The 19685-nt window shown below is 25.6% G+C and overlaps 1 protein-coding gene across 1 annotated transcript; it reads right to left on the bottom strand.

Annotated features, from left to right (window-relative positions):
- Positions 1–1073: 1073 nt before the first annotated feature.
- LOC145835151 (elongin-C-like) lies at positions 1074–9048 on the bottom strand. Its single transcript, XM_082942703.1, has 3 exons — positions 8697–9048; positions 3412–3598; positions 1074–1760 (listed from the first exon to the last, which is right to left on the bottom strand). The coding sequence occupies exons 1-3, from the start codon at positions 8722–8724 to the stop codon at positions 1619–1621; spliced, it is 357 nt and encodes a 118-aa protein (XP_082798829.1). The 5' UTR covers positions 8725–9048; the 3' UTR covers positions 1074–1618.
- Positions 9049–19685: the final 10637 nt, after the last annotated feature.

Raw genomic sequence — 19685 nt, 5'->3', positions numbered from 1 at the left:
TACACTCGTGCAAAATTGTCTTCGTGCAATTTTGACCCGTTCCTTTTAGTGGTATATGATGGTACATAGTATATAAGCTCAATAGGTACCTTATAGAAAGCCAAAGTAAACTAGAAAAAGACTATTTACTTAAAAATCTATCTTCAACAGATTTTAAGCTAAATTTTTCGTTTAAATCATTACTAAAAATAAACAGCTCTATTGTAAATACTTTTTTATTTTTAGTAAAAAAAAATTCTTTTAAAAAACAATTTTTTTTTTGTCACAAAGTTCTTCAACTTTTTTTTTCTTAAATTTTTTGATGCAAAACATTTCCTGAAAACTAATTTAATTGACTAATAAAAGATGGATGAGATAGATTTGTAGTTAATTTTGAGAATATCGGCAATTAAAACTTTCCCTCCATACGTTTGTGTCGAATACGGTTTACACAACTGACAATATTCAAAAAACTATTTAGTATTTTTGTATACTGTGAAATTATTTTATAGTATATAATAATAGCTTTGATATAAGGTCTAGTGTTAATTTTTGTAAAATTTATGTTAGACCCTTCCTTTATGGTCATAATATGCTTTAATTGATACAGCTATTATAAACACATGCTAATCAAAAAGTTAACTTATATTTATTTATCAAAAACTTTTGTATTTTTATAGCAACGAGAAAACTCAAAAAAAAGCTTGTAAACCTACAATATACATCTATTACAAATTTAAAAATTACTGCTACTGTGAACTTGTTTATGCTAGGCTAGATAGTGTACTAAGTCTTTTCATAGCTATGTCACAAATTTTGTGTGGTTCTTTAAATAATTTCTTTTTTCAAAAAAGAAGCTCGTTTCTAATAACTTGATTCCAATCTATTTGTAGATAACATACACCAAAACTAATGATCCAACCGTAACCGGATCCGTTTAAAAAATATGGATAGTGGATCTGGTAGATCACTAATAAAGCATGTAATATTGCTTAGTTTTGCAAACTTTCGGATTATTTAGGAGTATAACAACGACAGCTTTACTTACGTAATTTATTTTTTATCTAAATCTTACTGTGAGATTTGATGTAAATAATTTACTAACACAAGTGAATTTTTTTTTTAATTCAAAAACAATATTATTATAGTATTTATTATAAAGTAAATGCTAGTTTAATTTCAAAGCTAATTTGTCTTTATAACTACACCAGTATTATTTTTAAATGAAATTAAGCCATTGAATTTTTTAGATTAAAAAATAAAAAATAGATCATATAGAATCATTTAACACAAAAGATAACAATTTTTTTATGAAAACTTTAGACGCAAACTTAAAAACTTATTTATTGAATTACTAAACATTTTTATCATAATACAATAACACAGCCGTAAATTGCTGATGAATCATTTTTTAGACTTTTTAGTAATTTAAATTATTGATTTTTTTTAACTTTAGAGATGGTCAAACTAGCTTTGCCGTACCAACTTACTTTTAAAACTTTATTTTAACCTAAATAAGCGTTTCTCAGACTTTTAAGAAAAAATATTAAATTTATAAACTAAACGTAAGTACTCGACACTTATCTTACAAAAAATTAAAGAAATTGTGGAAAATGCTTGTAAAAAAGAAACAGATAGATCAGCAATCGAGAAAGTTCGCTGCCATGAGAAGTTCCAACGCGATCTCGGGTGTAATTTCGAATTCAGGAATCTCCAAAGATGAGTTTGTATAGCGGTTCTTGTATATGAAGTATTGACACACCTTTGCAAGCACGTGAGAACTGTAAAATTCATACTAGTTAGCTGTAACATATATAATGCAATCTAATCGTAATTTATAGCGTATGATAGTAAAAAGTTTACAACATTTTTATAAGTAAGTAACTTATGGCATAACTAAGTTTCTCAAATATTCTTTGGTATTTTTGAGATTTCAGGTTTCTCATTAGAAATTAATTATGCTATCTACGACGTAGGTTCTACGTAGCTAAAACATTTATACTAGTCAACTAGGTTTAAAACTTTGTACTATTGCGTGAAGAATCTCGAATAACAGCAATTTTTGTTGAAATAAAAAATAGAGGTAGACTGGAGAAAAATAAAAAACTTATTTTCAAGTCTAAATATTCTTTTTTATGCAACACAAACTACTTTCATTATACTTAACTACTGTTTTACTTATTTCTATATCAACCGCTTCTTATCGAGTATACTTTATTTATTGCACATTGGATACATAGTGTATTAATTATTTAGTTTTCATGAAGCCTCAAAAGTATTTTTGATATTTGCCTAGCTTATACTATTACTTTTTTTAATATTCTTAAATAAATTAATACGGTCAGGGTTGCCACTCTTTGATCCAAAAAATCTCTCCTGAGTGACCTTAAACTATCCTGGGTCATTCTGAGTTCTTTTAGTCCTAAAATAATGTTTCAACTGTTAAAATTAAAAAAAAAATAAGTTTTTCAACAAAATTGGTTATAAAATAACAAAATATTGCAACTAAATGAAATAAATGAAAATAAAAGGCCTTCTTTAAAGGGCTTTTAGATAGACTCATTTAATTGAGCTTTACCTCATTTAAATTCTATAAAAAAATGTCTTATTTTCTTTTATCTTTAAACTATCCTGAGTTTTTTATTGAAAACCAAAACTATTCTGAGTCAGCCTGAGTTGAAAACAAAAATATCCTTATTATCCTAAATGTCGTGAAACTTCAAAAAACTTCAAAACATCTTGAGTTATCCTGAGTGTGTGGCAACCCAAACTAATATAAAAAGTAATTCCAGTTACTAGAGTTTTTGTTTTAATGAAAAATAATAAACAGTATTCAAATTCTTATCAGTATTTACACCAATCAGATTTATACCTAGTAATTAATAAAAAGTTTTATGGAAATAGGTTTTGTTTATAGAAGCTTATTTCAAACTTATGTGTTTATTAAATTGAAAAAACAGTATAGTTTTTATAACATAAACGTTTCTATAATCAAGCTTAGATAGTATAAACTTAAGGTATGCAACTTACGGGCCACTAAAAGGAATCTCTAACCCGCAATGAGTTTTAAGGTTAAAAATATTTCGTAGAAACAAAAAAAAACTTTTTAATAAAATGAACATTTTAACAACAGGTATTTTGAAATGTTCACTTAGTTTAACTTTTACAACGCAGCAGTCCTTAATGAACGATTATTCAATGTAAAGATTTTATTTAATTTTACCATACATCTAATCAAAACTTAGTGGTCCGCAAAATAATTTTTCTTGTACATATGGTCCGCTGACAAGAAAATTCCACCCCTAGTTCATAGTATCTACTTTAGAATCCGAAAGTTTATAAAGTTATATTAAAAGAAATAAAGTGTTTTATTATTTTATATAACTTGTGCTTCTTTCAAATTATATTCAATGTTTTATTAGATAAACTAACGGTATTTCTCTAAAAAAGACTTCGTTCGTTTCACGTTCATCGAAATTACAAGGCCCGCTAAGCATGGACTTGATAGTGCCGGAAGTCATGGCATACTCACGCTTGATTATGAACTCGTAACCGTCTGAAGATATTAACTTCACATATTCCGAACCTTCACCTTCACAGCTGCCATAGGTCTGATTGTCTGTTTGGTATAATATATATAAATCAATATATACAAAAACTGTGTTAAGTTAAAAAAAAATTGTAGAAAATATTTTGTTTAACTTTTACTTCGTTCTAATTGATCAGAAGAACCTTAATAAAAGAATCAACAAAATCGTTTTGCTTTATAATAGTTTATAAGTACTTCCGTTTTTTCTTCACTTAAACTAGTAACTTTATATACAAATGTACATATATAAATCAACACTTGAATTATCAGTATCTATTTAATTAATTAAACCAAGAGTTATTTATTTTTTGGCTAGTATTTACAGTACTGGACTCTAATACCTTATTTAGATATAAATCTTTTTCAAGCTGTTTTAAGATAAAAAAAAATCGTTTATAAATTCACCTTGCTCAACAAACATAACTGATTCTAGAAATAATTCTACATGTTCTGCTTGAGTTTTTATTCTTAATGAGACTAATTTAGGCAAAAAAACTTTTTCAAAAAGAAAAAATTAAGTAAAAACTATAAAATAAGTTTATTTAAATTTAAACCAATAACCTTATAACTAAGGAGAGTGTAGTAACTATCTAAAAAAATATATTTACATAACTAATAAAAACAAATTATACAGTATCCTTCTTTTATTGTACTGACACATGTTTCTGTGTATAACGGATTAACACAATTCAACTGAGTTCTGTAAAAAAATAAATACTGTAAAGAAAAAGAATAGAAACTAAGGTAGGTGATTACATGTGTTCATTAAAATAACAATAATTTCTACAGATGTTTAGAGGTTAATAATAAGTGAAATACTTAGTGTTAAATCCGACTGTTATAAAACTATATAATATTTGTAATTGTTAAGTCGTGTAGTTATTTGTCTTAACTAAAAAAGAATGCTCAATTTACTGGGATGCAAAGTTTGGCAGTTTAATATTTTATTTTTTGCTTGAAAAGGTCGCAATCTCTTGCCACCGAAACCGGTCGCGAATAAAATATACAATTTGCATAAATCTATGTAATTGTTAAGTCTAAATTAAGTAAAGTAAAATACACAATAAAATAGCAAATCATAATATAAACTACTTACATGCATGGAAGGAAGAACTAATTCAAACTTATTTACCAAATAATTAAACAAAATATACCTAATAATTACGTCACAATATGTATGAACATTAGGATTAGCTATTTAATTTGTATTATAAAGTTAGATAATTTATCCTTATGTTTGGAAAAGCAGTAAAGCGCTTTAATATTAAAAGTAATATGTAATCTATCTTGAATAAAAAGTAAAACAACAACCATTAAGTATTGAATCAATAAATTTAACAACGGTAAAGACAATAAAAGCCACAGGAAGCTAATCCTAATGTTCATATACATTGTGACGTAATTATTAGATATATTTTGTTCAATCATTAGCAACCGGTAAATAAATTTGAATTAGTTCATCCTCCATGCATGTAAGTAATTTATATTATGATTTATTATTTTATTGTGTATTTTATATTACTTTACTTAATTTAGACTTAATAATTACAAATATTATTAAGACTAATATAACAGTCGGATTTAACATTAAGTATTTTACCTACTATTAACCATTAACCTCTAAAAATCTGTATAAATTATTATTATTTTAATGAACACATGTATACACCTACCTTAGCTTCTATTTTTTTTTCTTTACAATAGTTATTTTTTACAGAACCCAGTTGAAGTGTGTTAATCCGTTAACACACAACATCATATGTCAGTACAATAAAAGAAGGATACTGCATAATTTGTTTTTGTTACATATTCTAGTGAACTTGTTTCACTAGGATCTTTTGTTAACAAACACTAAAATTTATATTTTAAATATTTTTATATATTTACAAATATTAATTTATCTACACAAAGGCAACGTCGTTTCACCCAAATGGGATCTTCAGGCTTGCAAAGTAAAAAATTAGGCGATGGATAACTTAATAAATAAATAGTGCAAAACAATTAATATAATCAAATTAAAAAAAATTACAAAAATCAATACGTTAATTTAACATTATTGTTAAAGTGAACAAAAATATTAACTATAAATAGAGATCTTTGACTTACAAGTATTGATATGTTGTATATAGCTCTAGAATTAGCTTAGAATAAAAACACAAATCAAAAACGGCATCTAACAAATAAAAATTAACATGCAAAAACAAAAATAAAAGCTATAAATACGTTAAGTATTAAAAATAAATTTCTAAAGTGCGGACAGGTGAACAAAAGTTCTTGTCTTTTATTTAAATTTCGTTTTTTGTCAGCCAGTGCTATTTCAATTTTTTCCAGGTTGCAGGTTTGACAGATTTTACCTATTTTCTTTAATTCTCCAATCTTATGCATAATGCTCCATTTAAGTTCTTAGCATGTGTTGTTGCTTTTTAATTTCCAAATGTTCTTAGAAAGTTATGTTCCTTTGCTTTTTTCATTTCTAATGTCAATCATATGCGTGTACTATCTCTTTTTGAATAAATTTCCCGTAGATCCTATGTACTCCTTAATTTCGTTTTGAGTAGTGATTATTGCCTTGTATACCACATTATCCTGCAAGTACTTACTACTATTTAACAGGCAGGAATCTTTGTTGCGGCAGTTGCACATACTGTTCTCTTGAGCTTTCTTATTGTTCGTTCTACATCAGGGTTTCCCAAACTCTTTTGCAAATGCCCCCCTTTAAAGAAATTGAGAAAGCCATGGCCCCCTTCAACAAGATTACTAATAAACTACGATAAAAAATACCAAAGACCTTTTTTTTTTTTGCTCTTCATCTGCAACTCAAGAATATCTAGTGTAAGTTTCAAATTATGACCTCATGGCCCCCGAGGGGGCCACTTGGCCCACTTTGGGAAACCCTGTTCTACATAGTACCTTCTTATTGTGATCACTTATTAATGATTTAAAATTTTCCATGCAACAGTACGACAGTTTGCAGTTGTTTCTTTTAAAAATATTTTTCATGCTCTGCTTTTAAAATGTTTATCAATTAGATCCAAGATTTTTTTTTCCCAATAATAGTTTTAACTGATTGGCAGTATGGTGAATTAAAGAACATAAATTTTCTTGTTCGTTTCTTTTTGTCTACAGGGTTGGTTTTATTTTCATACTCAAGTTCCTGTATGAAGTTAGATTGGTGTAGAGCAACTTGGTAGCTATGCTTTGGGTCTGTAGAGAGCCTATTTAATCTTTTCTCTATCATTTTAGATATATTTTTCATGATTATCGTCAATTTTGTATCTGATTAAGGAACTTTCTTATCTGTATGGCATATAACAACTGATAGCTAGATCTAAAGCAATGTCCATGAAATTGCATCTTGTGATTTCAATATCTATTGTGATGCTGAAACCAATGTCTATAAAGATCCTTATCGTTCGCTTTTTTGTATTCTCAATATCCTGGTTGTTTTTGTCCTTGATGATTGCTTAACCATCATCACTATATAGGTTTATTTGGATGTATTTATTGCATCCCTATATTGTCTCGAATTATAATTTTTATTTTTGTTCACTTTAACAATAATGTTAAATTAACATATTGATTTTTGTAAATTTTACAAATTTGATTATAACATTTGTTTTGCACTGTTTGTTTATTAAGTTATCCATCGTCTTCATTTTTTACTTTGCAGGCCTGAAGATTCCATTTATGTGAAACGACGTTGCCTTTGTGTAAATAAAATTAACATTAGTATTGTCTCCAAAATATTTTTTTTCGAGACCTTTTGTGTTAAAGGACTACTCTTCTCATATACATACATATCTATAATACTAAAATTTAAATTCAATTTCTTTTCGATAGAAAAAACTTAAAATATAAAGATCTATCATAACATATCAGAACTGTTAATCAAAAACTCCTACTTTTTAACATTTGACAATCTCATTATATGACTAAGCTCAATACTTCTATAGATAATAATCATTTATTGGTCAAGATTTCAACTAATGGTTTTCTCATAGTTAAAAACAGATCTTCACAATTTAAGTTAAAAAAAAAATTTTGTTTATACTGTGAAGATCTATTTTTTAAAAGTAAAAAAAATTAGACTGGTTTAAATCATTAGATGAAACTTCGATAAACAAAAAATCAACAACTTGAAACTTAATTACCAACTAAAAATTTAACACTACAAACACAAAACTATTTATGAACTAAGCAACTTACTCTATATATTTTATAGACCATTATAAATTATTTTTTGATATTTTTCTTAAGTAAAATAATTAAAACAAGGTTAGCTTAATACTTTAAATCTGAATTAAGATGAGCATTTAGTAAAATAAGTTCTAAAAAATTGAATACTCTCTAGCAGTAAAAAAATAGTTTCAGATAATGAGACCTCAAAAACAAATAATAAATTGTAATATAATTTGATTTCACTGTCTATGATGAATATTATCACACCGTTTTCGTTTTCAGTACATTTGTTTTGTTTGATAAAATATTTTTAGCATCCAAGGGCATATTAAATAAGAATAAAATTAAAAAAAAAAAAATCTAATAAAACAACAGTACTGTAACAAAAACTAATTATTTAGCTGAATATTTTACTAAATTAAATTAAAGTTAAGTTTGGTGCAAAGGCCGCTAGATGTGTCAACATACTTCCTATTTGTATTTAGAATTTACATTTAGTCCAAAAAATATGAATTATTAATAATAAAAATAGCAGATTTCTATACTTCAAGTTATACACAAATAAAAAACTTTTTAAATTTTAATTGGACAAAATAAATGTTATTTCATATAAAACAATTTAAAACCGTTTTTTATCTATTTTAGTTTTAATATAAAGTTATGTTTTATTTTAAACATTAAACAAAAACCTGTCACCTAGATACACTTAATCATTCTTAATGAATTTTAGTAAAATGTCGTACTATTTTAAAAACTTGCGTGAGCAAAAACTTATTGAAGTGTTTCTTGAAATCAAAAGTGTTCTGATAAAATGTTAAGTGCATTAATAGTTTATTAGAAAACATTTGTATTTTTTATCGCATATATATATACATATTATAATTTTAATGCAATAAATTAAGATTATTAAAAATGTTTTATAGATTTAAATTTTAATTTAAATATATACCTTGTTTTACATCCATATCATCTGACATTTTGGATACTATAATACACTTATTTATCTAAATATATGATAAATAGATGTTAAAATCAATTATATAGACGTAATATTTGTTTAAACACTAGCAGCTTTTTTTATAGTTTTTACTATTTGAAGCTAAAAATAAATTTTAAGTGACATTATTACAAAACTAAAATGAGCTTAATTTTGCTAAAGTTTTGTTTCAAAAATTTTTTAAACTATATTGAGCAATTTTTCTTATTAACATTACTAAAGTTTTGATAAATTTTACACTATAAATAAGTTTGAAAAAATTCAATAATTTTAAGTAAAATAAGTAATGTTCAATATCAGTTTGGTTAGGTCTAGTGCTTATTGTCTTCATCTAGCATATGCTGTTCTGATGGATACATGTTTCCAATAACAACTTGTCTCTTTATCATATCAATATCCTTTTGCATGTTTGAAATGTGCTGAGTAAGCACTTGCTCATTATTTACTTCTATGTTATCTTTGTAGAAAAAATTAGCTCTCCTGATTGCATGATTTCTGAAATTGTAGTCAGTAAATTTCCCTGCCTCAGTCAAGAGTTGTTGAAAAACTTTCTTTGCTCTTGATACAGACATTATCTAGTGCAAAATCTGTAAAAAAACATTATCATTGCAATAAAAAAGAATCATCTGTTAGCCCAGTAAAGTTCTCTATTAAAAAATTTTTGAGCAAAAATCCTATTCTAAATCACTTTTATTTTGTTAAATTTAAGAGCTTAACAAAATAGCTAAAATTTTATAATTTATTTGTATACAAAACATAAAACCAAATATATTGTTTTTTAACAAAAGTTTCCGCACATTTATATAAATAAAGTTAAGTCCACTATGTACGATTTTTACTTATTTTTTTAAGTTACAAATATGTTATTAGATAGTGTAAGATTTACAGCTTATTTAGCTTTTACAATGGTTACACATAATTAAAATATTTAAAGTAACAATCTGTTTGAACAAGTGTCAGAATTGCAACTTAAGACATTAGTTTTAATTTCTGTTTTATTAAATTTTATTTAACAAAATAAATTTTGTAGTTTTGTAAGTGGTAAAAAGTGTTTAAAAGTCTTTAAAAAATTTTCTTTAAAAAAGACAGATCCCCTATGACCTTAATAGATAGTTTTCATTTTGGAGTCAAGTTTTAGTTAAAAACAAAAAATATCTGTTTGGAAAATTTACTGCATGTATAGCAATGAAAAACTTGTATACTTACTTTTAAGGTCCTTAGAAGAACTACTTTTTAATTTATAATAGTTTTGTTTAAACATTAAGACATCATAACAAAAATTGATTTTAGAATAAAAGCTAAAAGAATAATATGCCTTAATAGTATAGAATAAATAGAAAGAGACTGTAATGTTTATCAAGTGCCCACTGTTTTTAGAGAATTTCCTTTGAGACTTTTTGAATTTCTTCCAGGTTTCTGAAAGAACAAGTTTTTGGGTCTGTTATAGTAGTGATCTTCCAAATCCAGCCTTTTTGGACTCAGACTTGGACGCGTCTTAATTTCAAAATTAGATTTGGATTCGGTCAAATCCTAAATTTAAAAAAAAGACTCGGATTTGGTAAACCACTTTAAACTTTTTGAATTTTACTTAATTGTTTGTCAAAAGTTAAATGAAATGTGAAACTAGTTAATGAGTTCACGTTTGAGTGGATAAAAAAATGGTTTTTCACAATTATAAAAGTCTTATCAATTTTGATTTATAATTTTGCACACAGTATTAAAACTATGATATATTATTTTTGTTAAAATTTCAAACAGAATTAAGTACATAGTTAAGGCATTTAATCTCAGCTTTTTGGATAACCGCTCTTATTTATTCATTATATGATTATTTTTTATGTTTGCTTTTTGTAATGAACTACTGAATTATTTATACAAAGAAAAAATGCAACTAAAATATGTAACAATAAAGCAGATGCTTGCATACGTTTGGATACATAATTTTTGTTAATATTTTATTTTTTATTTACCTGATATTTTTAATTTATGACATAAACTTCCAACATTTTAATATTTCATTTTGAAAAGAAACACATACAATATCAATTAACTTGCAATGAACTGCTGCAACTACTTGCAGTATTCATTTTTAAATTCTGAATATTAAGAGAATATGTAGAGCTTGCTGCAGTCATGAGAAATAAGGCTTATAACAATGATGAAAGATTTCATCAAAAAACTTTGCTTAGTGATTTATGAAAGTTTCAAAAGCAATTTATACTTGTTGAGTAAGAAATTTTGTAATATTGTTGTGTGGTTCTTTTGTATAATAGATACATCACCCAAACTATCTTGTCTAATTTATATTGAGTAGTCTGGAAAAGTCTGTAATATTGATAGATAAAATTCACTGATACACTATAATAAGTTAGTATAGAAGCATTTTCATTTTTTTTTCCAATTTAAGAAATACAAAAACCAAGCTGCCTGCAGAGGGTCCTATGCACAAACGTGCTAGAAAGTCACCCCGTCTTCAGGAAAAGTATGGGCAAAAAGGTAAGGTTGACAACCTACCCACGGACAGTCAACTAGATCAAACTGAGACTTTAGATATTGGCCCACCAACATCCATAGCTCACAAATTTTTAATAAATATATATTTTATTTGGTGTTCTATTTTTTGGAGTGAAAGATTGTTATGTAAACAAAATCTAAAATAATTGAAGTTATATAACTTGTGTACTCTTTACAGGGTTACCAAAAAATCTGGAACTCTGGAATTTGACAATTTAGACTGAGAAATCTGGAATTTGAAAAATATTGAAAAAAAAAAACTGGAAAAACCTGGAATTTTAAACAATTTTTACATGTTGTGTAGTAAAATTTTGAATTAATTCATAAAATCTTTCATATAGACCAAATTTTTTTGCCATCATGACAAATTTTTTTCAACACTTTTAAAGTAGCGTACAGTATATTCTCAATGTTGTTATACAATTTAACACAGTTTTTAACCTTAAACTAAACTTTAAACTAAAAATAGACCCAAAAATGTGTAATCTTAAAAACCTTGAGAAAATTTCCCAAAAAGCATTGGCAACCCTGTCTTTAGCAATAAGTGTAGACTGAACACCTTTATTTGTTATATATCTTCAAAGACAACAGCTTTAAATTCACAATTTGGCTAATTTTATAGTATTTTTAGAGCTGAAGTATAGTTTAGAAAAACCATATATATTTTCAAATAATTTGTTTGTTAGCTTTTATTAATTATAGCAATCAAGTGTTGCTAGTTATAACACTCAGGGTTCTCAAGGAAATGCAGAGTTTTTCTTTAATTTTATAAAAGCTAATATTAAATGTTAAAAAGCATATCTGTTTTGAGGCTAATCAAGGTGGTGATTCTCCTATATTGCCACCAAAAAAACCAAAACCACAACACTCTGTAAATTTCCGAAGAAGTTTTCAACTTACTATTCTTTGTTTAAAATAGAATCAAACACAGCTACACAGGAAGACAAGCAACAGAATTCTATTGTAAAAGAAAATGAAGCAGTAATAAAGGGTTTTTTTGCTACAGAAAATTTGAATGCAGAAACTGAAAAGGATGAAGTCTGAAACTAGTGGAATTAAAACAAGACATCTTGCCAGTTTTGCAAGGAAATATCTTGCTGCACTATCATCTTCTGTTTATTTTGAAATATTATTTTTTGAAGCTGAGAATTTGTACAAGAAAAAGCGCAATTGGTTGTTCCAAAAACAGGCAAAAACTTTTATTTCTCCACCACAACTTGACAAAACAAGAAAAGTCGTTTGTAGTATAATAGAGCCATCTTTTGCAGTTGTAGTTTGTTTTATATTTTTTAACAGTTGCTAAGCTTAATTTATATTTCTTTTTTTGCAATGGTTAAAGCGTAATCCCAAGTGAAATTTAAAAAAAAATATTACAATTGTAATTCCTATTCATTTTTAGGCTTTTACTAAGGTTGGTATTATATTTCAATTTATTACGGCTCCATATTTTTTCAATTGCACTTTGTTTATAAATATGAACACTTTGAAAAGTTTATGTTTTGATTTGTTTATGGTCACATTAAGAACTAATTCTTAAGTTAAACGTAAAGTGTTTTAACTTTTTGTGTGGTTTGTTTTCTGCTTTAAGCATTCATTTAAGTCTATAATTTATTTATTTTGCATAACAAATTACAACTTAATTGTTAATGTTGCTTACATGACCATCAAAATATTAAAACTAAGTTTTGTGTATGTAGCTTTTTTTTTTCTAGCAATACACTTGTATTTTGTTCACTTCTAAAATAAATTAATCTAATTTTAAAACATATATATTTATTAGCACGATGAAAATATTGTTCAACCTTTTTTACAAAACAAGTAACAATGTAATATGTAATTGTTATTTATAAACTTATATTGTATTTATATAACAAGCAGATTAAGTCTTTTGGATTCCAATTATTAAAATATTTGGATAGGCCGGATCCAAATTTCAAAATTTAGATTTGGCCAAATCCTAATTTGAAAATAAGATTCCGATTTGGCCGAATCCTAATTTGAAATTAAGACTTAGATTTGGTTAAATCCAAAATTGTTGGACTTGGTAGATCACTAGTTTTTAGTTTAAAGTTTTGTTTAACGGCATAGGGGAGTTAATTAACTTTCTCCAAAATTTGATCTAATTTTGTTGAGTTTTAACTAAACTACAAGTTGCTTTCTACTGATTTTTAAATTCAATATAATTTTTGAGATACAGTTGGTCAAAGTTGGAGTATATAATTGGTTTCTTATATTAAATCAAAATTTTACTATTTAACAAAAAAAGTTGTTTACAATTCCAGATTTTTCATGTTTTTTTTTCAAAATTTGCCAAAATCTAGGATTTTAAGCTTCAATTGTCAAGTTTTAGGTTTTTCCAGGTTTAGTGGCTACCCTGTGTTATAAATGCTTTTAAACGCATTGGGGAGGTCCACCTTGATTTTTACAAGGTGATCTTATTTTATAGAGTTTTATCTGAGCTATCAGTCATTTTTAACTGCCTAAAAATATTCAAAATAATTTTTATGATATGAGTGATCAAATTTGGTGACCTCAATAGGTTCCTTATGGAATGTGCAAACTAAAAATGCAAAAAATGACCATTTCACTAAAAATGTATCTCCTCCTTCATTTTTCAAGCAATCTTCATAAAATTTTCACAGACTAAGTATTATTTAATTTTATAAAGATAAATGCAGGATTTTTTTTATTTTAAAAAATGTAATTAAAAAAAACACCTTTTTATTTTTTTTTTTTTTTAAGCTAAAATTTTACTTTTTAAATATTTTAAAAATTATAACATTTAAGGTTTTTTAAACTTAACGTTACCTGAAAATTTGAGGTCTTTAGCTCAAAAAATGAAAGTAAAGATAGATTTTTAAAACTTCCAAGAAAATTGAACCCAAAAAATTTGCAGACTATATGTTTGTATTGGAAACTATATAGACTGTATAATAATTAAAATATCTCAAAAGTTAAATAAGAACTTTTAATTCTATAAAAACTGTCTTGTAATTTGTACTTCAAGTTTTCATACAAGATTTCATATGTTATTTTTAGTAAAAAAAATGACGGACCCCCTATGCCCTTAATAATAAACAAATATAAATATCAATTTTGAAATATAAAAGTTGTCTTTTATATTTTATAAGGTGCTTATTTACTTTTTTCATACCATAATAGCTTTCATATTATAATTTATTGATATAGTTTATTGAACAACAAGTTCAAAATATTTGGTCCTAGGACCTGGTGCACTAATTAAACCTTTTGGTTATTGAGTCACATACCACTTGGATACCTTTTAACGTCTTGTCCAGGACTCAAATTAAATTAATTTTATTGTATGATACATACTTAATGCTGAAGAAACTAATAAGTTAGATACAGTTTAGATTTCACACAAGTTTCAAAAATTATCTGAAAAACTAGAGATGCTTAAATTTTTTTACTACAAACAGAAGAAAGCTAAAACTAATATAAAATGTAAAGACAGTGTGACAATTGTTTTTATAAAATTCTTCCAAACTTTGAAATCACAAGTTTTATGGCTTTTTGTTTTGTATATGTGTTGACCATGGCTTTGATCTTGCAATGTTCAACTCAGTTGCTTAAAATAAATAAAATACACTTTTTTTCCATGTAAAATTTATCTCTTAAATTATCTAAGTTTAATATTTTAAATTTAAATAACTTATAAATTAAAATGTAAAATTGTTCAAAATCCCAGGTTATTTTTTCAAAAAGCATAAAAATCTAGTTATTTATTCAGGATACTTTTGATTAAACTTTAAAATTCCAGGTTAATGGCCTCTCTGTAAATAGTTTAATGGTATATCAATCAGATTATTTGTGTTTTTTTTTTTTGTGTTGACTATCAGATTTTGATCTTAATTTAACATTTTTTTAGTTAAAACAGTTTTAACATTAAGTTTGTCTTTTTTAGTTAAACATTTGGATATCAGAGAGCTAAGTAACTAAGTCAAGTTAAAGCAGGAGAATATTTCTCATTGTAGTATTTAAGTGAAAAACACACTTACTGAAAATTACAAAAGAAATGTGTAATTATACAACAGCCTTAGTTATGCTTTTATATAGTCAGAACAGAAGTGAGAAGATATTTTATTAAAAGTAAAAAACATCACATAAATCAACTTGACAAATTTGAAAACTGGTTTTAAAGTTCTTTTATTTGAAAATTTCTAGTTATTTTCTTTTAAACGAAACTAAAATATAAAAATAGCTATTATCTAAGAGGGTATATAAGTAATGCTGGTTTAGTATTTTGACTCATAGTTTTTGATTGTAAGAAAAAGTAGTTCTGTTAATATCGAAAAAAAAGTTTATTCGTTTTAAAATTAAAACGTTTTGGTTGAACAGTTAGTGGCGATTTGCTCAATTAATCTAGATTTCAATCACGATTTTACCACACCTTTACTAAAGCATGAATTTTTAAGTTAAAACTAATTAGGATTTAAACTATGTTCGAAAAATTCAGCTTAAAAGTTTTATTGCAGTTCCATAATTTGATTAGTAAATTTTGTTTTTATTTGTTAAGTTGGATTCTTATTCGCTAAAAATTCGAATAAAACGTGTCATAAAGTTATAGTAGTAGCAATTTACTTTATATACTACATAATTAGTATAAACATTGAAAACCATTCATTTAACTATTTTTTTTAACAAAATTACTAATACTTTTACCAGATTACTACTAAAAGTACGTATTTGTTTTTTAAATTTTGCTAATCTATACAGTTTTTAAGAATTTAAGCATATCTTAAATTCTACAACTACATATTTTCTATACCATATATTTTACTTTAGAATTATAAAGTCTACGCTTTACAAACATTGCGTAAAAATAACTTTTAACTACTTTTTCTAGGACTTTTATACTAATATAAGCTTAAAAAGTTAATTTAATTACAATTCCACAAAACAGTTTAAAAAGTTATTTATAAAACGTAAAACTAAGTTAAATCATCGGATCTCAAGCTGTACGATTGCATTTTACTGATGAGTTTAAATAACAACGAAACCTGGGTTTAAGTCTACCAAGAGCTTGTAATTTGATGATCAAAGTGGATGAACAAACCTTTATATTAAGTTGTTATTATTAATATAGAAAATTATTTTCACTTAATTGTTGTGCCTAGTTATAACTGAGTAGTATAATAATAAGTATTTTATTATTAGTAGTGATTAAAATTTTAAGGTGAGGGATTTGGCTGTTGCAGAAGCAGACTCGAAATCTAAACAGTAACGCTTTTAACAGTTGACTATGTGTTAATAAAAAAGTCTAGAAGACAATCTTTCCTTAGATAGTCAACCAAATTAAACTAAATTTTGATCAAAAAACAATAAAAAGCAGTGGACTTAGCGGCTCGTTTTTTATTGGTTACCACAACCAATGACTCTTTTTGAACGAAGTCGCTTTAAGATAAAAAAAATTTAAAAAAAACTTCAAAAGTTTTTACAAAACTTTTTATTAAAAAAAACGTCTTTAGAAGAAATCTTAAAAAAACTCTTTTAAACAACTTAAAAAGACGGTTTTAAAGCACAAAAAAAAATTAGCTAAAATTAATCAATTACGTAGAAACTTTAGATGATTAATTAATTCCGTGTTTCAAGAAATATAGTAGATTTTAAAATAGATTAAATTGTAGACTTTATGAATGTTGTTGAATATTTTTTTTTATGGAATGTTTTAGATGTTGTAACAGTATATATTGTTTATTTAACGATAAAAAAAGCGCTCAAAAAGTTTGGTCTAAGGACCTGATGTACAAAAAAACCTTTTGGTTACCGAATCATTCACCACATGCTTAAACAATTTCTTATGAGCTAAAAAATTAAAAATCTTTTAAACCTTAAAAAAAAAAAAAAAATCAAACGGAAATTAACTAGTTTATGTGTTTACTTAGAAAAGTTTTATTCATAATGTATTTAAAAGCATGTCTAATATGATAAAAAAGAAAATACAGTTTAAGTTTAAAACTCAAAATAATAAACATAAAAGTAAATAAAATACCTAAATTTACAAACTTTAACTAAAATTTTATGCATAAAACGAGATCAAAAATGCTATAAGCAGACATAAAAACAGTTAAAAATAGATCACAATTTTTCTAAAAAGGTAAAATTGTTAAAAGCTGAGTTTTGTCAGTGTTTTATGTTAAAATTTTAACTATTTTTTTAAATTATTTTAAATACTTAAAGAACTTAATATTTCAATTAATAAATATAAAAATACTATAAAATTTATATTACTTTATAAAGAAGTAAATTTGACAATCAACTCAATCTAATTTTTACAGATAACATTATAAAAATAAGTACTTTAACATTCATACACTATGCGATTAATGAGAAAAAAAAGTTTACTAAAACTAAAATAAAGCAATAACAATGAATAGTAATAGCAGCAAAAAAATCTTCGTAATTTTCTATTTATTTTATCTTCTGAATACTTTTCTAAGCCCAAAAATGTACATATAAAGAAGCAAATAATATTTGGAAACATGAAAAATAAATATCTTTTTAGGTATTTAGGATTATGTCCTGGACAACACGTTAAAAGGTATCCGTGGCGTGCGACTCGATAACCGTAAGGTTCTTTGTACACCAGGTCTTGAAACCAAATATTTTGAGCGTTTTTTTTATCGTTAAAAAAATTCTATTTCCTCAGAAAATTAGATTACTAATTGATTATAAGTTAACTTGAGTTAGAAATCTCAGCTTACCATTTATTTATATACTTAGCTCTCTGTTAAAAGTACATCTATCACTCAATTTTTATATGGCCATACTAGAGAAATAAATTTATATATATATACAAAGAAACTTGTAAAAATTCTGAAGTTAGCTAAAAATATTAATCTTAATACATAATCTAAAGAATAGCTAGTTATAAAATACTGTAATTTAGACTGAACCACTGTTATTGTAAACAAACAAATCAACTTTTAAATTACTTTTTTTGTGTAATAGATGACAGTTATTATTCACTCGTTAAAAAAAAAGTAAATAAGCAAGTAGCGATGTTGATCAATTACGACCTTGATGATCAATAATTAAATAAAAAAAATAAGTTAATCCCGCAATTTTCCAAAATGACTTTGATTTTTTAACATAATGGTAGCTCAGTCCACAATTTTCTACCTTGGTAAGCCAGCAACTTGTGACCACTCTTATTGATGAATCTAGGTAGGAAATAATTTGTTTCTGAAGACCTCGTATGATATAAATGGATATTTTTAACACTTTTAAAGTAATCATTAAATCTAGAAGTTAGAAAAATATTTTGTGTATATGATAGCTCAGTCCATAATTTTCTACCTTGGTAAGCAAGCAACTTGTAACCACTCTTGTTGATGAATCTAGGTAAGAAATAATTTGTTTCTGAAGACCTCGTATGATATAAATGGATATTTTTAACACTTTTAAAGTTATCATTAAAGCTATATGTTAGAAAAATATTGTTAGATTTAAACATAAAGATACCTGACTCATATAAATACAGACTTTCAAAACATAATATCTTTTTGACTTTTAATTTTCTAACACTATCGTCATATTTTTTATAATGTATGCATCTAAGTGCTCTGTTTATAAAAACATTGATATCATTTATACATTTTTTACTTTCTTTTCCCTAGCACAAAAAACCGTATCTAATATTGCTGATAAATAAAGAATTAAAGATTAAATATAATGCTTTTTCATTTAAGAAACGTCTGGTTTTATATAATACACCCAGTGTTTTTTTTTAATTTTGTTTTTATAGTCTCCGACAAATTTAAATTTATGTCTATAAATACTCCAAAATATTTTTAACTATTTGTTTTCTTTATAATTGTTTTAGTTTTTTTTCATTAAGTTCTATATTTTTCCAAAAACTAATTTTTGATTGATGTAGAAGCATACTTCTAGTTTTATGAAGGTTTAGTTTGAGATAGTTTACCATAAGCCAATCTGATACCTTACTAAGTTCTATGTTAAAAGTTTTACTGTCATTTAGGTATGTGTCTTTTGTGAATGTTTTGTATAACACTGTATCATCTGCAAAATTGAAAACGTTAAGACTAGAATTATTATGTAAGTCATTTATATGTATTAGGAATTACACCGGTCTTAACACTGAGCTTAGTGGTACCACAACTTCAACTTTTTACTGGTTGACTCACATCCTCCAAAGTTAACTAACTGTTTCTTATCGTTAAGATATGAAGTAATTAGTAGATGCATATTGCTTCTTACACCATAACATTCCAATTTCCTTAGTAAGATATTGTATCCACACTATCAAATGCTTTACTTAAATCCAAAAAGACTGCACAAATGCTATCAAAATTGGACAACACCCCTTCAGCAATTTTTGACAAAGCCAAGGTGGTATAATTATTGTCGAAAGCCAAACTGAGAATTATTTGAAACAATTTTTTT

The sequence above is a fragment of the Thalia democratica genome, chromosome 4 (assembly GCF_965202585.1).
Source record: "Thalia democratica chromosome 4, ktThaDemo2.hap1.1, whole genome shotgun sequence".
Taxonomy (NCBI): domain Eukaryota; kingdom Metazoa; phylum Chordata; class Thaliacea; order Salpida; family Salpidae; genus Thalia; species Thalia democratica.
This window is presented reverse-complemented; position numbering and strand designations above follow the sequence as displayed.